At 42.9% G+C, this 23,190-nt stretch overlaps 1 protein-coding gene across 5 annotated transcripts in view; it reads right to left on the bottom strand.

Moving 5' to 3' along the window:
- Positions 1-7,429, bottom strand: part of rnf111 (ring finger protein 111) — a 33,515-nt gene extending 26,086 nt beyond the window's left edge. For 3 of the 5 annotated variants that reach the window (XM_084933534.1, XM_084933559.1, XM_084933568.1), the window contains exons 1-2: positions 6,926-7,422; positions 1,928-2,887 (exon numbers count right to left, since the gene is read on the bottom strand). In XM_084933534.1, coding sequence (XP_084789660.1) covers positions 1,928-2,804 — 877 coding nt within the window. In that variant the 5' untranslated portion in view covers positions 2,805-2,887; positions 6,926-7,422. Of the gene's footprint in view, positions 1-1,927; positions 2,888-6,925 lie in introns of all 5 variants that reach the window. The other 2 variants (XM_084933551.1, XM_084933542.1) reach the window with 2 other exon arrangements.
- Between the last annotated feature and the right edge of the window lie 15,761 nt (positions 7,430-23,190).

The raw sequence follows: 23,190 nt of genomic DNA, 5'->3' as shown, positions 1-23,190 counted from the left end.
AGGTGAGCCCTTTTACACAGTTAAAAACACACTATAGGTCGAAGGTTAAACTGTTAGGGAAAAAAAGCCAAAACATGTTATCACAAAAGCATTTTAGCTGTTTAGCTGATATCTGTCCATTTATGTTAATTACGATTGCCTAAATCAATCATTATAGCTCTAATGGTTGCACCTTAAAGCTTCTATGTCACCCCGCCCTAATAGCGATGCTATTGTTCATCTGTGATTCTGCAGTAATTATGGAGTAGGAGACCCTACCCAACCAAACCTGGAGTCCAAAATTGTACCAGAGAGTACACAAAATGCCAGCACACCTAAAGAGCTAGTGGCTCCAACTATAGAAACAAATGAGATACTTTTCATCATTAAACTTCTACACCAGAGAATTAGATCCTGATTGTGCTGTGAGGAAACAGGAAGTCTATAAAAATTCCGTACTCTGCAACTCTTGAGTCAGTCTTCATTTCTCTATATTTTTTTGTTAGGAAAAGGGAAATTGGTGCAATTGGTGTAATAGGTGAACTATACCGTTCTAACATCTTGAAAGTCAATGTTTGGTACAGCCTCCTTTATTTTTAAACATAGTCTGAACTGTGTTAGCCAGGTTTTCTTGTAATTTTGTTAAGTAGTATTAAGGAATAGTTCTCTAGGCTTCTCGAAAGATATTCAAAGCTCCTGTTTGGCTATCTTTTGTTCTGTTCTCTATCAAAATGATCCCACAGTGCTTTGATAATGACTCATATTGTTCCACTATATGGAATATGATTTTATTGAATTGGCAGTGTGTTTAGGATCGTTGTCATGGTGAAAATTTAAATTGTTGTCAATCAGATGCTTTCCTAATAGAGACATGACTTTCAGATACTCTTCGTCTTCCTTTGATAGTATTTTAAGCCTGTCAGTTCTTCTTTTGCCTAGTTTCCTCCAATCAATTTTTAACGACACTCTGCACACCATTGTAGGCAAGTTTTTGGCTAATAGCTCTCTGTCAATCACCTTGTTGGCCAAAAAAACGTATATTTATGCCCGCCAGACTGTTATTTTTAGCCTTTTGTCATAGATTCGATTAAAGAAATGGAACTAAATCATCTGCTTTTGTGACCGGTTGCTGCTAAAAATGCAATTTTAAATTGGTCCTTTGCTAAGATGTCTGTTATTTGTGGACAGTGCTCGTCCATCTCTTGACAAAAAAGGAAAGTATTCCTCTGAAAATGATCAAGTACAAGGACCTGATTGAAAGGGAATTAAAAAAAATAGCAGTTATTGTCCAAAGAAACAGTTTAAAAGTCTGGATAATTACTGATTGAATCCTGGCTCTTTGGAAGCAAAATATAAACAAATAAGGAGTGACTCAATACTTTTGCACATTACTGTATGCATATTACAGTAATTTAGATATATATGTATTTTTGTTTTTAATCTACCACACTAACAACCTTTATTGTGATTAAAAGCAGTCAGTGCAAGCTGCACGACACGTGTTGACCTCACGAGCCATTTCTGTTTTTTCTGTTCCGCTTTTCAGTGCATGTTAATTTAACATTGCATCAACGTACTTCAATTAAAATATGTTAATTCATGCTGGATGGTTGTGCAGCACTAGAGATCATGGTGACCGTGATGTTTAGGAGAAATAATTTCCATTATAATGTTACAAGTGTGGTGATTTTTTTTTCAAAGAGCTGAAAACAACCCATTACATAATGGAAAAATAAATGCCCAGGCTGTGGTGTATAATTTTGCCTGCTGGTACACATAAAACCCATCTTACCCCATGTCATGTCCAAACAATCTAATCTTTCTTTTACAGACTGGTTACTGAGAAAATAAATTATTCCCTTACTTGTCAATTCATTAAGCACTAAAAACTAATCCTACAAAGTAATGTAACACAGAGATAAATGTATAACAAAGGGTTAGTGATTACCTGAGGCCACAGCAGCACTGTTGGTCTGGCTGCTAGTGCTGCTGACATCTACATACATCTCATCCTCTGCTTCAGTAGAAGATTCAGAGGACAAGTCGCCGCTGAGCTCCTCACTGGAACTACTGGTGCTGTGGTGTAGAGCATACTTCTTGCGTGCAAACATTTCACGATTCTTTCTCTGTTGTAGTAGTCTCTCCTTTTGCTTCTGAGTCCGCTGACCTCCTCCAGGAGCCGTTTTCACAAAGCGTTTCCTATGTAGAGGCCGCCGGCTGCTCAGGCACGCCCGCTTCAGCAGCACGGGCTCAGCATCAGACCGCACCCAGTTATGAGTGCGGCTGCCCCGAGTTCGGCCCATAGCAGGGCGCAAGCCGACTCCAGTGGCTCCGCCTCCTGTCAGGGCAGGGGCCTTATGTTGGCCTCCTGTTGCTCCTGCTTCCCCCTCGTCCTCCGAGCTAAGAGTGTCTGAGTCCCCGAATCGCAGGCTGGATGAAGGGGACGAAGCACAGTCACTAAAAGAGGACTCGTGATTATGCTCATCCTCGCTGGGTTGCTGTAACAGTTCTACTCTGGGACGCTGAGGTGCCAGTGAACTCTCACTGATGTGGCCATCCTTGAGCGAGCAGTCTGATGGGCCTGCCTGTTGGCCTTTTCGTTTTCTACGTCCGGGAAAGCTCCGTTCTGAGTCTCTATGTGTCCCTGTGTCTCTCAGGGGCCGATGCCTCGACTCACAAAGAGTTTCAAAATCGCTGCCAGCTTTTCCAATCACCTCCATGTTGTTAGGGAAGCTCTTGGATGCCTCCATGGGTTCGGGATTCACCAGTTGCTCCTTCATATGCTCCTGTCTGTTGGCGGCCTCAGACGGCACCTCACTCTTCATGGTGGCAGGTCTGACCTCACGGAGCAAAAACCAAGTGAACTTGCATTAATTCCAAAGCTTCTCACCACTGCATGTCACCAAACCTAGAAAAGGGGGAAAAATGTAAGAGTTAAATAACACAGGCCAGTCAACAAAGAAACAGAAAATAAAATAAGCAAAATGTGAATGAGTGCTGTCAGCTCAATGTAGGTCTGATGGATGAGGTATTAATAGTCTATGTTACACAGTAAACACACTTAAAGTCCTCAGTAGTCAGGCAGCTTCAATTGACCAACTTAACTAAATAAGACAATTCAATCATGTGCTTTTCAGTGTTCTTCAAACATGACTAAAATCTGCCTTACAGACATCATTTAAACTGAAGTAAATGTAAATGTTTGTTTATACATCCAGAAGAAAATACACGGAGAGGGAAAACCAAAAGCATCAACTACTGATGGACTCTGTTATGGCCTCTGCAGCCAATCCTACAACAAAAACAAAACAACAACAAACAAACAAACAAAAAACACTAGATGCAAAACAGGTAGGAAACATACATTTAATCTAAGATGCATAAAAGAGAAATAGTAGATGATTGTTCTGTACTGATGGTGTTTAAAAGGAGAAAATAATCATTTCTTAATTCAAGTAAACACTCATTCATGTTGAAACTAAAAAACAAAACAAAAAGTCTGAGAATATTTTTATTTGAATACTTTAATAATGAGCTGGATAAAACCTGCAGACAGCTGTCAACAAGTTATTTAATCACTCCTAGCAATGATTTATCATGTCGTCTTTCAGGACTAAACTGTGTTTCCTTATTCCAACTCAAGAGCACGTGACCACAGCTAGGCTGGAGCTAGACTTCCTGACTCCGAGAAGTGGATGAATGCACGAACAAGTCTTCATTCTTAATATCCTTAACCAAATGCAGCATTTTTTAAATAGACTGTAAGACAATTATACTTCTATTTTCATTCTGCACTGAATTGTTCAAGGTAAACATTTTTGACATTTCACTGGCCAATCAACAACATGAAGAAACGTTAATTCATCTAAAACAATACCTCACCGTCTAAATACAAGACAATCTATTCACTGAACAGGTCATTTTGTCTTCTCATACAAATTAACACAGAATGACCCCAAGCTGCTGATTAAAGACAGTAAATAAATACCCATAGGCTGACTCAAAGTAATGATGAGTCAACAGCCCTGATGTGTTTGCATTGTTGTGGATACCAAGAAAAGCATGACAAAAATCAAAAAAAAAATCTGAAAGGGAGACAAATTCTCGCGTTTATTTCATGACTCTGAGACTATATGAGTTATATTTGGGTGCACCAACGTGTATCTGTGAAGAGAAGGAGCCTCTTTCACTCTGGTGCCGTGGGAAATTTTTTCACAGTGGTTTTGAAGTCTCCCAGAACAACGACAAACCCAGTCATTTGTGAAATTTAAACCATTTTTGCACATACAACAAAAAAAAGCAATTTCCATGACTCCACGTGTACATTCTAAAAGCACACAGCAGTCAACAGTGCTCTTTGCACCAACATGGAGTATAAAAACCGATAGGGCTCTGTTTCCAAACTGTCAAGAAAATCACGATGCCATTTAGTTATCAGTGAAACTGGAAACTGCTTTTAATTCAATCATAAATATCAAATCAAATCCAGAATTTAGTAGATGTAAAGCAGAATACTTTCTTGCAATATATTACATAATAAATATATTGCATAGCTTGGCATTATTGGCAATCCTGGATTTGTCTTTGGAAACATATGGACTTCAAAGGTACACATTAGAAATCTGTAATAGAAAAGGCTTTAAAATTGCTATTAAAAAGGGCAGAAAACATTCTGTTTACATACTGTAGAACATAGGTGTCAAACTCTGGCCCACGGGCCAAATTTGGCCCGCAGACTAATTACATTTGGCCCGCGAAGCCATACCAAATTACTATTAGAGCTGGCCTACTGGTATTATACAGCTAATATATATATTGTTTAGTATTAAGCTTTGCTTGTTCCATATTCAGTTTTTCAGCAAAACGTGTTTGAGTCCATAAGAAAAGATTCATTCTTATATCTGGAGGAATAAATATATTTCAATAAATATTAACGTTAGCCCGCGACTTTGTTCCAGTTTTGAATTTTGGCCCACTGTGTATTTGAGTTTGACACCCCTGCTGTAGAACATGGGATCCTAGCCTGACCTATATATCCATGTATAAGTGGATACTGGCTTATTTAATATACCATATGAGCATTCATGTTTTGGCATCAGAATCTTTCGTTTTACTGATTATAATGCAGAGAAATATGTTTGGGGGTAATAGCAACATCACATAGTTTTTCCATCAGAACAGCTAAGGCTCAAAGATTACTGCAGCAAATGCAGTAGAGTAGCACCAGAATGGAGCCAAGCAGTGACTTTACATTAGGTTAGGTATTGAAGGGTTAATAATCAGCAATCCTATCATGTTCATTTTTCAGTAAAGCTATAATACACTATATGTACCTCAACAGTTGCAAATATATTGATAGAGAAATTTTAAACTTCCCAAACATTGGCATTAACACAATCAGTCTGGTTCTGTATAAGGTATTTTCAAGCACGAACAAACTATTTGATCATCTCTTAAAAAGCAGATCAGTATTTTTCTGGCTAACTTTTTTCTGATTTAGGGCGCTTTATACCATCAGTAAACCCAAAGTCAAATAGTCTGCACTGTATGCATGTAGCAACAAGCTGGTCGTACTTGTTGACCCGATGCAATCAGAAAACAAATTCATGATGCTACTATTTCAGAATATAATTTGGGAACATATTGTACCAACTCTGTCTATGCAGCCATCTGGAAGTACAAGTGATGTAACACAACACAAAAATATGAAATCAGTGCTTTGCTAGTCCCTGTCCACATTGTGTGCTGGGAACACACAATTCACAACAATATGAATTGGATTTCAATTTCCTGCTTCAATCTGCTTTTAGAAAAAATGGAGCTAAAAGCTAAAATACCAAACATGAAGAACACTGCATGCATTTAGGACAGACACAAAGTCAGTTGAAAGCAAAAGTAAACAGTTTCTTTTTAAGATACAAAATAGGGATTAAAAAAAAAAAAAAGATTTAAAAAAAAAAAAAAAACCTACTACACAGTTCAACATGCTCCTGGAACCGTCTGAGTAAAATGCACTGCACTGCTTTGGTATGTACATTTGTGCAATGCGTGTAGGTTACAGAGCATTTCCTGAGACAGAGAAAAGCCAAATGCACAAGTGACGTCCATTAGCAGCATATTGCACAACAGCACCCTGGCTGTCACTTGACCTGAAGATGCAACTTCTGTCAAAGGGAATGCTGGGTTTTATGCGAGCAGAGAGTGATTTGCTTAAGTATTTAGCATGACTGTGAAAAGCACACGCAACAATGGTCTTATATGCTTTTATATGCATATAAGTGAGAGTGCTTCAGATCTCACTGTAAAAGCTGCGCAATGACAAGCATGAATTCAGGGGCCTCAGAGGACAGCCCTGAAGGGGAAAAAAATCCCAAAGGCTCAAAGCTGCACCATAATACTGCTGATTTCTAATGCAGGCGATAAGATCACGAAGAAAGGGGGTAGTTCTACCACGTTAACTGGTGCCTATCTATAGTAGAAAATACATGGGGGTGGGTGCAATCAGAAATGGCAACAGCAAACCAATTCAAGATGTACGACTGATTCAGTACTGCTGAGCTCTAACGATACCCACAGTGCTTTCTGACCACGAACAACTGATTAGGCAAGCAAAAACACAGATACATAGATTTATTTAGGCTGGCAGTATCGAGCCTGAAGCTGGGGGCTAAGCATACTTTCTACAACGCTTAACAATTACAATAAGCCCAGCTGCTGTCTGCCTGCTTGCCTGTCTGTCTGTCTCTCTCTCTCTCTCTCTCTCTCTGTATGTCCCATAAACGGTGCCGAAGTGACTGAGGCTGGATAATGTCGCTTTATTAGGAAAGCACTCACACCACAATATCAGCTACCAATATTACGATAGCGAATCGAGAGAAACCAGAGTGGACAGCAAGCCGTTGCCTGATAAATATCCCAGACAGAAGACAACAAAGACAACACGTACCTGTGTCCAAATCCTTTTTTCAAAATGTGTCACCGTCCTTTTTGCAACATGCGGGGTTGAATTCTGCAGGAAATAGTGACAAGTAGTGAAAACAGGTAGTTTTCTACGTGTTACCCGAACTGCAACTAGGCAGGCCTAGCACGCAGAAATCGCGACCCGGAGGACTGTAGCGGCCGGGATTGTGAAACTGGCAACACAGTCCCGAGCCGTGCCGAGAAGCAAAATCGAAGGCAGTGGGCCCCGGATGGCTACGAGCTAAGCTAACGCTAGCTCCACTTCACTCAGTAAATACTCGATTATTATCAGCCATTTTGGCTCGAAATGGAAACCCAGTCGACTCGGACGAGACAATACGACCTCCGTGTTATTTCTCTATGTGACAAGATAAAAAAATCTCACTGTTTGCCCTCGACGAAGTTCCCATTCCTGCCTTCCGAGGCATCCACTGTTGTTTACCCAGCAGGTCGTCTCTTGGCTGGCTGCTTCTACAATGCAGTCATTTCCCGTAATGCCGCATGGGGGCGCTGAACCCCCGCCATCTACTTTTACGACACTTTACGACAGGTTCTTTACTCTTGAAAAGTGTAAGGCTTAAAAAAATAATAATAACAATATAAAATGGTCGTTACAACCCAGACGGGAGAGTCTCTCTTTCTGCTTTTTCCTGCCAACAAGAAAAGAGTAGAACAGTGTAGTTATAGGTGTTTAATCCTATTGCCGGAGTTAATTTAAGATTATGTAGCTTTATTCGAGCCTCTATTTCAAGTACTAGCACGCCCACTAGTGTCTACTTGTAGACATAGATTTTTTATGAGCATAGATGTGAGATTTTTTTTTTAATATTAAGTACTATTCTTTTACAAAAAACAAGAACTAAACTAAACTAATATCGCCACATGCATCCAATGATGTAAAATAAAAAGAAGAACAGGAACAAGCTAGATCCTGACATAGTAATATGAAAATGAAGTCACTTTGATTCTACGGTATATTTTTTAATCAGGACTTAATAAAATTAATCTGCCGCTTTGCAGGTCTAAAAATACAACCTCAGATCCCTTAAAAACACGACGTATTACATTGTGCCTTTATTTATATAAAAGAAAAATTCAGCCAACATGCAGAAGCAGTGTGTGTGAAAAATACTAAGTCCATACTCACTGCTTTCATAGGAATTAAGACAGTACAAAGCAGCCAGTTTCTGCTAATCAAATGCACTTGTATAACTGATCATCGGCAAGTGTGAGCACCTCAATAAAAGTAGAAATTTTGGCATTTTGCTGATCTGTGTCTTATGTTAACACAATGCTTGGGAGTAAAATTCATCAGATCGTAGAGAAGCAGTTGTTAAAGGACTATTTCAAAACAATTTGAAATTCATCATTCTACAGTTAGAACGAATGGATAACATTCAAGACAGCTCTGAGGTTTCCCAGGAGAGGACCTGTGAGTAAACTCACCCCAAGGTCAGACCATGCAATGCTCAGAAAAACTGCTAAAATAAACAAGTGTTACATGTCAGACTCTTAGGATGTTATGATTAAAGTTCATAACAGAACTTTTTTTTTTTAAAAAGACTGCTTGCTTGGAAGTGTTGCCAGGAGAAAGCTTCTTCTCTCTAAAAAGACATGACAGCAAGGGTTAGGTTTGAAAAGTTGCATTTGGACAAACCTTGAGACATCTGAAACAATGTCCTTTGGACAAATGAGATCAAACTGGAGCTGTATGGCCATAATACAGGGCACCACATTTGGAGAAAGTCACACACCTCATATAAGCACAAACACCTCATATCAGCTGTCAAGCACAGTGTCAAGCACAGTAGGATGAAGGTTTGTTTTGTTTTGCAGCCACAGGACCTGGACACCCTGCAGCTATCGATTCAACCATGAACTGCTCTGCATTTCGGAGTTTTCTAGAATCAAATGTGAGGCCATCTGTCCAGCAGCTAAAACTTGGCCTAAATCAGGTCATGCAACATGTCAGTGATCCCAAGAACAGCAGAAAATATACAGCAGCATGGGAGAAAAAGAAAATCAATGTGCCGCAATGACCAATCAAAGTCCAGACCTGAACCTGACTGATATGCTGTGCTGGGAATTTAAGAGAGCCGACCTTAAGAACATGTATCAGCAAACCTCAAAAAAGTGAAGAAATGTCAAAAAGAAGAGTGGGCCCCAATCCCTCCACAATGATATAAGAGACTGATGAAGTCAAAAAGAAAATTATTACGTCAACTTACTGCTGCTGATTGTGTTTCTACCAGTTATCAAATCATTGAGGGGTGTACTTGGTTTAACATGTCATATATTTTGATTAGTGTGCTTTCTTTTCACCATTGGCTGCCTGTTTTTACAAATAGACAGTCATGGGAGGAAGCTGGAGTACCCGGAGGGAACCCATGCAAACAGGGAGGACATGCGAACTCCATACAGGCCTGATGGTGGAATTGAACTCAGGACCTTCTTACTGTGCAGCAACAGTGCTAACCATCGCGCTGCCCTAAAAGTTAAAAATGAGGGAAAAAAATACAAGCACGCGTGTCCAAAAGAAGAGGAATCTAATGGTGGTTGAATGGTTTTTCTAAGTTGAACAGTATTGAACTTACGGAAGATGAAAAGTAGAAGAACAATACTGTGGATGCTTAATCGCATCCACGCTAGATATCAACAAATGAAATGTAAAACAAAGATTTAAGAGTAATCAAATTAAATTACAGAAAACACCAAGTGTGGTACAATTCCTTAATCTCAAAACCCCTCCAGGAAGCAGCGGTGGGAGTATTTACACGTATTACTTTGGACGACAGCATTCTCACCAATCTCCACATTACTGTTAGTTGCCACAGACGACTGTGAAATCTGTTCCATCTTACAACTCGTAGCGTTTCAAACATGCTTTACCCTTTGGCTTAACATGAACTTATAGACACTTTAACATCAAAGGACATAGTAGTGTGGCTGAGGGCTCCTCGACGCTGGATTGTTGCGTGAGACTTCCTGCAGTTCTCCAGCTAGTCGGTTTGTGAGTGGGAGCTTGCCACAGTGAAGTTATTTGTACTAACGGCTGCCTCTGTTATTTCCCGGTAGCGGTACGGAAACGAGAAGGCAGCAGGCACGGATGGGCACTAGGGAGCGGACAAACGGAGCACGGACTTTGGGAAGAAGACACGGCACGGTGGGAACACCGGGCGCACACGGGGATTCATTGTGTAATATTTACATCACTGTAAATAAATGCACTGCATTGATCGCACAGAGTCCTGCGTTTTGGGTTCTATTTTCCCCACATTCCCACGGTCTGCCAGCGCAGCCGTGACAGATAACTTCAAAGTCCTGCAGATGTAAAACTTTAAAAAGAAAAAAGATCACAGGCAGCTGAGGACATGTCGCTGTTGTATCGGGATTTTAATGTTTGTTTGTTTGTTTGTTTGTTTTACCACGTTTATTGCTAAAACGTTTAGCATTAGTAAAACATGTAAATACATAGTAAAAAGGCTCCTCGGAGAAGGAAGTTTTGGGCGAGTGGTGCAATGCGTAAAATTGGACACATTTGAAACGGTAGCAGTCAAGGTTGCTAAAAGGGAATGCAACAGGATGGCCTGGAAAGAGGCCGCGACTGTAAAAAAGATGAGTGCTCTGGACAAGAATCGGTGCAATTTGGAAAAGTACTATGAAATCTTCGAGTACAAATATTGCGCCTTTATTTCAATGGAAATGCTAGACATTAGTTTGATTTTTTTTGAATCACAGGTACCGCCATCCAGTCGCTCTCTATGAGATTCGGGTCATTTTAAAGCAGATGTTTGTAGCTCTTACCGCTCTGAAGAGCATAAGTATAATGTATGCGGACATCAAACCTGATAACATCATGCTTGTACATCAGTCTCGACAGCCGTTTAAAGTTAAACTTATTGATTTTGGTTTGCCACTCGTCCTGCAAACATTCCATGTAGCGCCCCTGAGGTCATGTTGGGTATACCTGTGACTGAATCTGCAGACATGTGGGCTCTTGGTTCTGTCGCAGCTTTTCTGTAATTGGGCTACCACCTGTTTCCCGGTATGTGTGAATATGAAATGATGGGAAGTTTTGTTCACATGCTTGGTCGGCCTAATGAAAGAATGTTAGAGAAAGGGAAGCACAGCAAGAACTATTTCTGGAAGAGAAAAGGGATAATGAAACACACATGGGTACTGAAGATACCAGTTCAGTATTCAGTATCTACAAGCACTGTGATCAAACAAAGTAAATCAATCACAGACAAGTTCACATGCATGGGAGATTTAGCCAAACACCACCCACAGCCAAACAAAGAATCCGAAGTGGAAGACACAGTGGCATTTTTAAGCCTGTTCAAATGGATGCTATGTGTGGATCCTGTAAAAAGAATCACACCTGTTGAGGGTCTGGGAGATCGTTTTATTACAATGAAACATCTTCCTGAGGACCCTGCAGTAGATTGCTATGCGGAGTCATCCCATCTCATGAAAGTGTGCCCACCCCTCAGTCTAGAAAATGAAATCGAAAACTTTGTTACCTCAAGTGAAATCATAAAAAACAGAGAACAGAGCAGTGGAGGATCTAGACTGTCTTCCACTTTTGACAACTGTGCCACTGCAGCTGAAATCCAGAGAAACCGACAGAAAAGAGCAGCTGCACGCAAAAAGGATCAGCCTGTATTTAGTAGGTTTGCATGGCATGCAAAAGATGAAACGTCTTGGAAGCTGGGTGTCAAACAAAAACAGCTGGTAGAATCTTCCTCTAAATCCAGGGATTCTAGCACGGAATGTACAAGTTCCTGTAGCTGTACAAGTGCACACAGCGGGTTAGGGTTAGGGGTTAACGGGTAACGGGCATGGTATATATGTTTATATGTCGTTTTATATGGTTTGGGTTTTATATATGTATTTTTAAAAACTAATCATTTCACTTACAGGCTGCCACGGCTTACGCTGCAATGTATTCTGGGTAGCTAGTTCAAATTGGTTGCACTCAGAATCCTGAATTGAAGAATTCAGAAGAAACTTCTACCATCAGTTTTGCTCAACTTCAAAGCCACAGCACTGATGACAGATCCACAATGTGTGAATTCATGTCCAGTGCTCTTACATTCAGTCAATTGGTTGCAGCTGCCGTCTACACCTGTGGTTTCTACAAGTCCTGCTGAAAAACCAGTGTCCTTTTCTAGCTGCAGCTTCCATTCATTAATTCCACACTTTCACTATGATGGCAGTCTCTGTCAAAATGAGAAGCTTTCTAAGCAGACGCAAGAGGGGATTTGCTGACAACTGCTGACATACTGCCAGAATGAGGTTTGTACATAATGGCCTGCATCAGACGATATCTGGAATTTGGTCTTTCAGGAAATCCGTCTGTCAGACCCTACAGAGGCTGTACAGTTAGTCCAACTCCTCCAGTATTACAGAGCAATAAGTGCTATTGCCAGAAGCTTTGCTGTGTCTCCCAGCAGAGTGCCAAGAGCATGGAGGATATTTCAGGAGACAGAAAGTTACTCTAGGAGAGCTGAACAGGGCTGTAGAAGGTCCTTAACACATCAGCAGAACTGGTATCTTCTCCTTTGTGCATGTAGGAAGAGAATGAGCGCTGCCAGAGCTACAAAATCCACTTGAAGGGCCCACTGGTATGAATGTGTCTGATCAAACAAACAGAAACAGACTTCATGAGAGTTGCTGGAGGCCCTGATGTCCTCTAGTGGGCCCTGTGCTCACTGCCTGGCACTGTAGAGTCAGATTGGCATTTACCATAGAATACCAGTATTGGCAGGTGTAACCGGTGTGGTTCTGCGTTGTGTCTGACGATAAAAGGTAAAAGAAAGAAAGACCTCCAAATAAATAGCTTGCCCACTCCAGCTCCTATGACCAAATACAAACAGTGGGGAAGAGGGTTAGCTCAACCCACCACAGCTTCCAAGCTAGCAAGAATTATCTATTCATGCTAGTGTTCACGTTCCCTAGAACACACATATGGCACACACATACTACACATTTATAGCATCTAACAAAAAACAGGCATAACGATGAAATTAATTGAACTAAAATTGCAATCAGAAACATCAGGGTGGCTAAATATGAATTTTATGTGTGTTTTACAGTGTTGGAAAGAAATGACACCAACCTCTCCCACGGGGGAATTGTAGAAAAGGAGAGAGGCAAAAGGGGTACACTGTATTTATAGGGTTGCACCAAAGAAGAAGAACAATGAGGAGGGGCTCTAACTGACAACAAACATAACTACAGGCTTGGAGGTCCTAAAAGTCAGGTATAAAAGGAACAGTTTGGGGGTTTAGAACACATTTTGTGTAATTATAACAAGATGTGATTTATGACCCTGTTACACAGGTCCACTTCTGATGATCTGTTCATTTCACAGATGAAAGCAAGTTCATCCTGAGCACATGTGACCGATCTGAAAGGTACTGGAGAAGTCGTGGAGAACGCTATGTTGCCTGTAACATCGTTCATCACGACCGGTTTGGTGGTTGGTCAGTCACGGTCTGAGGGAGGCATATCCGTGAAGGAACATGAACAAGCTAGGTAAGTACACCCTGACTAGGTATCAGGATGACATCACATTATCAGACACTATGATGGTGCAGTGGCTCCTGGATTCAGCCTAGTGCCCGGCCTCATGTGGTGAGAGTATGTAGAGAGTTCCTGGAGGATGAAGGAATAATAATCATCATCGTCATCATCATAATATCACTGGCTGGCCCCAACACTCGCATGACCTAAATCCAGTAGAACACAACTACTGTTTTGACTGCACCCCCAGCACCTGGCTGCATCTGAGAGGAGATCCTACAGGATACTGTCCATCAGGCCATTACAAGCCCCGATATTGTCAGACCAGAAGTGACCGTATTTGGAGGGTGTAGAACTGTTTTATGCTCAGAGATGTCACATTTATTTATGGTTCTTTTCGTGCAAAAACCCGCAGTCTGGTCAGCGCCAGTCTCAGCTTTTCCAAAAACCAACTTCTCTCGTCTCCGGCGTCACTAAAAAGGGGGAAACAGACCGTCCTCAGTTCACTGCACCACTCCTCCCCTGCAGCTGAGCCAGGGACCACACCTCCGCCACAGAGGGCAAGAGGGTGGAGTTTCAGCTAGCAAGTTTAGGAAGAAGTATTCATATTCAAATTAGTAAAATACTATAATTTTACCCTTCAAAACTGGACCACCTCTTGCCCTGTGGTAGCTGGGACTCTTAATCATGTAATTTTTTTAATATTCCAAAATGAAGGTAAAAGTTTCAAAACTACACAAAAGTACACACCAATACTGCTGAGCTGTGCAGCGATCTAGATGCAGTGACTGTGAAGGATTGGTGGTTCGTTTGGCGCTTGAAGACGGCTCCCGTGGCTGTTTTCTGGAGAAAGACCTGAGCTGTTCAGCTTTAGCACCCAGTGGTGCCCACCAGCGTCACAGCCTGTGTGTTTCCTGTTTTACCTTGATAGTCCTGGTTCTTTGTCAGTATAGTCTGCTTTACTTCCTGCGTCTCATTATGTCAGATTTATCCCAGCGGTGTCTCCCTCCTGTTGTGCATCCCCCCTCGTTACCTGGTGTATTGTCCTTTATCTGCTTGTCATCCCTTGTGTAACCTCTGCTCTCCGTCTCCTGGCATTTCCAGGTGGTTCTAGTTTCAGGTACATGTTTGGATTCAGGCCAACCAACAGCAGGGGAGCTGAGGGAGGTGAGAATAGAGCTAACGAGTTGAATCTGTTTTTCAATAGATTCGACACCACAGTGTCTGCTCCCACCCCCACAACCTCACCTGTAGTCAGCCTGGTATCCAGAGCCACACCACTGTGCCAGCCTCTCTCTTTACATGGCGCTGTTGCCTCCTGTGAGATTCCTGACACCCCTCCCCCACCCATCACCTTCACTCAATACCAGGTTGAGATGCAAATGAGGAGACTTCACTCAGGCAAGTCTGCTCGACCAGACGGAGTGAGTCCCCTCGTCCTCAAGACCTGTGCCCCCCAGCTGTGTGGAGTCTTTCATAAACTGTTTATGCTGAGTCTGAGTCTGCAGAGGGTCCCAGTGATGTGGAAGACATCATGCCTCGTCCCTGTACCAAAGACGCCACGTCCCAGTGGCCCCCAGGATTACAGGCCCGTGGCACTGACCTCCCACATCATGAAGACCCTGGAAAGGCTCATCCTGGACCAGCTGCGACCCATAGTAAGACCACACCTGGATCCCCTTCAGTTCGCTTATCAGCCTCGTCTCGGAACTGAGGACGCCATCATCTACCTGCTCAATCGTGTCTACACCCATCTGGACCAGCCGGCGAGCACTGTGAGGGTCATGTTTTTTGACTTTTCTAGTGCTTTCAATACCATCAGGCCGACCCTCCTGGGTGATAAGTTAGCAGCGATGCAGGTGGATGCTTCTCTGGTGTCCTGGATTGTTGATTACCTGACAGGAAGACCACAATATGTACGTCTCCCACAGTGTGTGTCTGACAAGGTAATCAGCAACACAGGGGCACCACAGGGGACTGTCCTCTCCCCCTTCCTCTTCACCCTCTACACCACAGACTTCAGCCACTGCACAGAGACCTGCCATCTTCAGAAGTTTTCTGATGACTCTGCGGTGGTTGGATGCATCAGCAGGGATGATGAGACAGAGTACCGGGCTGTGGTCGACTCCTTTGTTACGTGGTGTGAGCAGAATCATCTGCAGCTCAACGTGGCAAAGACCAAGGAACTGATCGTGGACTTCAGGAAGACCAGGAAACACTTGACCCCTGTTTCAATCCAGGGGGTCAGTGTTGACATTGTGGAGGACTATAAATACCTTGGAGTACACACTGACAATAAACTGGACTGGGCTACAAACACCACAGCACTTTACAGAAAGGGCCAGAGCCGTCTCTATTTTTTGAGGCGACTGAGGTCCTTCAACATCTGCCAGAAAATGCTCAGGATTTTCTACGAGTCTGTTGTGGCCAGTGCGATCCTCTATGCTGTTGCATGCTGGGGGAGCAGGCTGAGGGTCGCAGATGCCAACAGACTCGATAAACTGATCCGTAAGGCCAGTATTGTTGTGGGGATGGAGCTGGACTCCCTCAAGGTGGTGTCGGAGAGGTGGATGTTGTTCAAGATAAAGACAATGTTGGATAACACCTCCCACCCACTCCATGACATGCTGGTCAGTCACAGGAGCTCGTTCAGTGAGAGACTGAGATTACCGAAAAGCACCACTGAACGATACAGGAAATCTTTCCTGCCTGTGGCCATCTCCCTGTACAACGCATCCACTTAATACACTGGTTACTGCTACAACTACACGTTTCTTTTCCAGCTATTTATTAATGAGTGACTTATATATATATATATATATATATATATATATTGTACTATTCTTAGTTAGCGTATTGTCTGTCTTGTCTTAATGTTGGTTTATGTTGGTTTATAATGGAGCACTGTAACAAAAAAATAATTTCCCCCAGGGATCAATAAAGTATTCTGATTCTGATTCTGATGTTTTTTTGTTTTTTAGTTTCCTCAGTTTAGGTTTTGACTCATTTTCCGTGTTTCACCTGTTGGTTATTTTGTTCCGCCGTCAATAAAGGCTCACTTTCTGTTAGTGATGGCCAAATAAAGCTTTCTGAAGCATTGAAGCTTGTGTTGAAAAAACGGTTCATTACTCAAAGCTTTTCAACACAGTCCTCTCTGGTGACATCTGGTGGCCAAACATATGAGGAGCAGCTAGAATCTACAAAATAAAATCAACTGCTTCATTATTATTGCCCACTCTACAGAGTGGAGTTCACAATTCTGTCTGATATTGGGCTGCCCTTGTGTTGCTTTGAACATGTATTTTTGGGGGGCTGAAAAAATTGCCATGTCTATTTGTTTAATAAATAATTTTGATCAATTAACACGCCTTGTTTAAACATGTGCCATGGTGTGGACTTTCTTTGTTTGTGACTCCTTGATGTTTGTAAATACAATAGATGAAAAATGCATATAATAATGTACAACACATTATGGCGTATGCTTCTGCTCTGAGGTCCTGACTCCATGTACCTATGTAATTAATCATCGGACAGGTATGTTTATAAATAATATTAAATTAGGCCAATTTTCTTATACATATTTTTGACCTGGGGGTAGAACTGATTGTGAACTGGAAAGGGAAAATGACTTCACATGTCATGAAGACGCTAGAGAGACTCATCCTGAGACACCTGCGTCTGCTCGGCTGGATCCCCTGCAGTTTGCTTATCAAGCCCGTATCGGCGTGGAGGATGCCATCATCTACCTGCTAGACCAGGCTTATTCTGGGGTGGATATTTTTGGAAGCACTGTGAGGGTCATGTTCTTTGACTTCTCTAGTGCTTTTAACAGGATCAGACCATCACTACTGGGGAATAAGCTCACGGAAACGCAGGTGGACGCCCCACTGGTAGCTTGGATCACTGACTATTTAACAAGTTGACCACAGCATGTTCGGCTGAAGAGCTGCCGCTCTGATAACATCCTGAGCAGCACGGGGGTGCCGCAGGGGACTGTCTTATCACCCTTCCTCTTCACCCTCTACACATCTGACTTCAGGTACAAGTCTCAGTGATGTCATCTGCAGAAATTCTCTGATGACTCTGCCATTGTGGGCTGTGTCGGGGATGGACAGGAGGAGTGCAGGAGTGTGGTGGACAGCTGGTTGAGTGGTGTGAGTTAAACCATCTAGAGCTTAACATCACAAAGACAAAGGAACTGATCATGGACTTCAAGAAGCATGCTCCTCCTCCTACCCTGTCACCATCAGAGGGGCTGATGTGGAGATCGTTGAGGACTACCAGTACCTGGGAGTATACATGGACTGTAAACTGGACTGGAGCAATAACACCAATGCTGTCACGGCTGGCGAGGCAGGCTGTGTGTAGATAAAGTGAGGACCCAAGTGCAGGGAGAGGTTGGTATGAGGAGTGAGTTTATTTAAGGTGGAGATGGCGAGGACAGGAACTAAGAAACAACTAAACTGGGAAAACCTAAATACATGAAATTGAAACCAAAACTCACAGAGTGACATGGAAAGGAACACAGGAAGGACCACGGCAGAGACTCAGGGAAGACATCAAAGACAAATCAGCAACAGGCAGGAGAACACACAGGGCTTAAATACACACAGGAGAAATCATGGGATGGGAGACAGGAAGGGAACACACCTGGGAGAAATCAGGGCTGACGAGACACAGACGTAAAGCTGAGAACACTCACATGAGACGGAGACCTTCAGAATAAAACAGGAAATACAACAGGTATGCACAGACATTAGCTTAACACAAGACGTGGCGACAAGGAGGGAAGACAAAGATGTGGGACCAGAGCAGGCACAGAGACACAACAAAAGGAGCTTGAAATACAAAACAGAAACAAAACCTGAGAACAAGAAATTCCCAACAAGAATGAACCTAAAACACAAGATAATAATCAAAACCTAAAAGTCCACCACTGGGTCCACAGACTCAGGACCACGACAACTGCTGTCTTCAAAAAAGGGCAGAGTTGGCTTTTCCTACTGAGGTGAATCAGGTTCTTCAATGTTGGTAGGAAAATGCTGACCATGTTCTATCACTCTGTGGTAGAAAGCGCTGTGTTCTTTGCAGCTGTGTGCTGGGGCAGTGGGGTGAAGACAGCTGATGCCAACAGGCTGAACAAGCTGATTTAAAAGGCTGGTTCTGTCCTGGGTGTCAGACTGGAGAACCTGGAGGAGGTGTCTGAGAGGAGAATGCTAAAGAAGCTTCTTTGTATTATGGACAACCCCTGCTACCCCACGCATGCCTCCATTGGAGCACATGCAGCAAAAGACTAATCGCCCCGAAATGCAGAACTGACCGCCACAGGAAATCCTTCATACCAGTGGCAATAAGACTGTACAACTCTTCCTCGCTCTGTAGGTGACTTTCCTGAGGATTAATACCAATGTTATTCTGTTCCCATTCAGACAGTGCAGTATCACCCAACAGTATTTTATTGAATGTTTGTTTCATCTCCCCATCATATGCTGCTACTCTCTTTTATTTAATTGCATAATACTATGTCACTTTTTAGAGTCACCTGCACTGATAGTTAAGTTATTTATTTTTCAGGATATAGTTACATTGTTACTTCGTTGGAGTTATTTGACATTATATTTTGCACTATCCTACCTACTACATATTACTGTATACTATTATTCTTATTGTATATATTATATATCTTATTCCTCTGTCTCTCTTGCTGCATTGAGCATGTGTATGACAAAATACTTTCCCTCGGGATAAATAAAGTTCTTCTTATCTTATGACAGAGTCAGTGACCAAGTATAGAAAGACCAGCTCTTTATCCTCTCAAGGACACTTGAGGGCGCATGGGAGTTTGCCCAACCAGTCTACATATGTTTTGTGGACTTAGAGAAGGCATTCGACTGTGTCCCTCGGGTGTCCTGTGGGAGGTGCTGCGGGAGTATGGGGTGTCTGGCCCATTCCTACAGGCCATTCGATCCCTATACAAACGTTGCAAGAGCTTGGTATGCATTGTCGGCAATAAGTCGGACTCGCTCCCGGTGGGTGATGGGCTCTGCCAGGGCTGCCCTTTGTCACCGATTCTGTTCATAATTTTTACGGACAGGATTTCTCCGCGGTGGTTGGATGCATCAGCAGGGATGAGACAGAATACCGGGCTGTGGTCGACTCCTTTGTCACGTGGTGTGAGCAGAATCATCTGCAGCTCAACATGGCAAAGACCAAGGAATTGATCGTGGACTTCAGGAAGACCAGGAAACACTTGCCCCCTGTTTCAATCCAGGGGGTCAGTGTTGACATTGTGGAGGACTATAAATACCTTGGAGTACACATTGACAATAAACTGGACTGGGCTACAAACACCACAGCACTTTACAGAAAGGGCCAGAGCCGTCTCTATTTTTTGAGGCGACTGAGGTCCTTCAACATCTGCCAGAAAATGCTCAGGATTTTCTACGAGTCTGTTGTGGCCAGTGCGATCCTCTATGCTGTTGCATGCTGGGGGAGCAGGCTGAGGGTCGCAGATGCCAACAGACTCGATAAACTGATCCGTAAGGCCAGTAATGTTGTGGGGATGGAGCTGGACTCCCTCAAGGTGGTGTCGGAGAGGTGGATGTTGTTCAAGATAAAGACAATGTTGGATAACACCTCCCACCCACTCCATGACATGCTGGTCAGTCACAGGAGCACGTTCAGTGAAAGACTGAGATTACCGAAAAGCACCACTGAACGATACAGGAAATGATTCCTGCCTGTAGCCATCTCCCTGTACAACTCATCCACTTAACACACTGTTTACTGCAACAGCTACACCCTTTTTGCACATGTTCTTCCTTTTTCAGCAATTTATTAATAAGTGACCTTTATGTATATATATATATATATGCCTGTATATATTGTGCTATTCTTAGTTAGTGTATTGTCTGTCTTTGTTAATGTTTGTTTATAATGGAGCACTGAAACGAAAAATAATTTCCCCTAGGGATCAATAAAGTATTCTGATTCTGGGCGCAGCCAAGTGGCGGAGGGCTTTCACTTCGGTGGCCTCAGAATCTCATCTCTGCTTTTGGGGGATGATGTGGTTCTGTTGGTTTCATCGGGTGAAGGCCTCCAGCTCGCACTGGAACGATTCGCAGCCGAGTGTGAAGCAGCGGGAATGAGGATCAGCACCTCCAAATCTGAGGCCATGGTTCTCAGCCGGAAAAGGGTGGATTGTCCACTCCGGGTTGGGGATGAGTTCCTGCCCCAAGTGGAGGAGTTCAAGTATCTCGGGGTCTTGTTCGCGAGTGATGGGAGAAGGGAGCCGGAGATCGAGAGACGGATTGGGGCTGCAGCTGCAGTAATGCGGACGCAGTGATGCGGACACTGCACCGGTCTGTTGTGATGAATAGAGAGCTGAGTGTAAAAGCGAAGCTCTCGATTTACCAGTCGATCTACGTCCCTACCCTCACCTATGGCCACGAGCTGTGGGTAGTGACTGAAAGAACAAGATCGCAGATTTAAGCGGCGGAAATGAGCTTCCTCCGAAGGGTGGCTGGCCTCTCCCTTAGAAATAGGGTGAGAAGTTCAGCCATCCGGGAGGGGCTCAGAGTAGAGCCGCTGCTCCTCCACATCGACAGGAGTCAGCTGAGGTGGTTCGGGCATCTGACAAGGATGCCTCCTGGGTGAGGTGTTCCAGGCATGTCCCACTGGGAGGAGGCCCCGGGGCAGACCCAGGACACGCTGGAGAGATTATATCTCTCGGCTGGCCTGGGAACACGTTGGTGTTCCCTGGATAAGCTGGAGGAGGTGGCTGGGGAGAGGGAGGTCTGGGCTTCTCTGCTTAGGCTGCTGCCCCCGCGACCCAGCCCCGGATAAAGCGGAAGAAGATGGATGGATGGTTATTGAAGTGTTGAATGTGCTGAAAATTAATATTTTTTTTCTAATAGTTAAAATTGTATTTGTAGAGAAAATCATTTAGTCATTACTACACAGAGCTAAGGCCATACAAGGCTCAGGAGAGTGGTGACTCTCTGTAAGCCTGGCCACAGCGCTAGAAAGAAACCAGGGCTTGTTCCTGTTTAAAGAGGGCTGCTTTTAATAATGTAATGTAACATAACAATATACTGTAAGTAATTTTTCCCCCAGGGCAGTCAAAGGTTTTGTAAATTGGTGGAATGCTGTTTCATCTCCAGCTGAGGGACACTACAAGGAGCTGTCTTGCTTAGTAATTACTTTGTGACAGTATATGTATACCCTTCAAGTAAAAACTGTGTCACTTGTTATGGAAAGGTTTTATAACCTCCTGCATGTCAAAGTGATGACACAAATACACATGCAGGCAGGGTGGAGCATGTGGAGACTACTGTCAGGGGTGATTTGTGACAGAAGGAGAGCAGAAAGAAATAAAGGGAATGTTTACGACATGGTACTAAGACCTGTTCTGATGTATGGTTTGGAGCCAGCAGCATTGACAAAAAAAGAAAGAAAAAAGACAGGAGGCCAAGATGAAGATATTAAGATTTTCACTACAAGTGACCAGAATGGTTAGGATTAGGAATAAGTATATATATATATATATATATATATATATTAGGGGTGCAACGATACACAAATTTCGCGGTTCGGTTCGATACTTTGGTGTTACGGTTCGATATTTTTTCGATACAAAAAAATGTTCATGCCTTTTTAATTTGTCATTTATTAAAATTATAAATATATATTTTAACTCAAAAGTACAGTTTTTAAATTTAATGTCACTGAAACAACAAAATAATAAAAAAAAAATCTGATTGAGAAATCACTCATCTTTGGAAAAGAGTTTATTACAGAGAAATGGCTCTTTCCAAAATAAAAGCTATACTATACGCTTCTTCTGGGCTATATTCTCAGCAGCATATTAAACATATCAGGTCCCCATAAGGAGACTCATGTGCTAACGGCTGTCTAAATGACTCGGGTAAAGTTTGTAGCATGCGTGCTTGTTGTTTTTGTCTGCTTCCACTTGTCTTTGCACTAGGATGATGTCAGCGTAAATGTGCAGTCATATTCGTTGTGTTCCCACTAGTGCTGTCAGCGTTAATCTCGTTAAAATGACATTAACGCCATAACACGGCAAATCTCCGTTAACAAGTTACCGCGGATCGCCCCCTGCGTGGGGCTGGACGGCGTCAACACGTTAACAAGCTAACTGCGCTAACGCACTAGTTCCCACCAATTGAGCATTGCGTGGCACATCCGACACACTGTTTTACTTTTGTCCATGACGCGCTTACCATCAGGATCATGCTTCACATGAAAACCAAGATAGTTCCAAACGCCAGATCGGAATGAGGGTGGGGGAGGTTCAATTTCGGCTAGCGTTGAGGCAGTTGCCATGTTGCAACGAGCTTAGCTTCTGTCTTGCTAGCTTGCGCTGTGCTCAGTGGATCTGCACTTGACAGTGCAGCCTAGGCGGAGTAGTCGAAAGCAGATCCACTGAGCTCTCAACACAGACAGCATCGTCAGAAGAAAAGTTGATAAAATAAATTAAAAATTTTGTATTGTTCATACATATGTGTACCGAACCGAAAGCACTGTATCGAACGGTTCAATATCGATACGAGTATTGTTGCACCCCTAATATATACATATATATATATATATATGACAAAGGATGCTGAATAAGGAGCCGGAAAGGAGAAAGACCACAGAGGGAGGTTCGTGGATGTGACACAAGAGAATGTTAGTGATAGGGTGAGAGGGATGCAGATGATC

Source organism: Perissodus microlepis, chromosome 1, assembly GCF_051167445.1.
Source record: "Perissodus microlepis isolate ML-2025 ecotype Zambia chromosome 1, ASM5116744v1, whole genome shotgun sequence".
In the NCBI taxonomy this organism is placed as follows: Eukaryota; Metazoa; Chordata; class Actinopteri; order Cichliformes; family Cichlidae; genus Perissodus; species Perissodus microlepis.
Note: the sequence above shows the minus strand (reverse complement) of the source record. Positions and strands in the feature narration are given on the sequence as shown.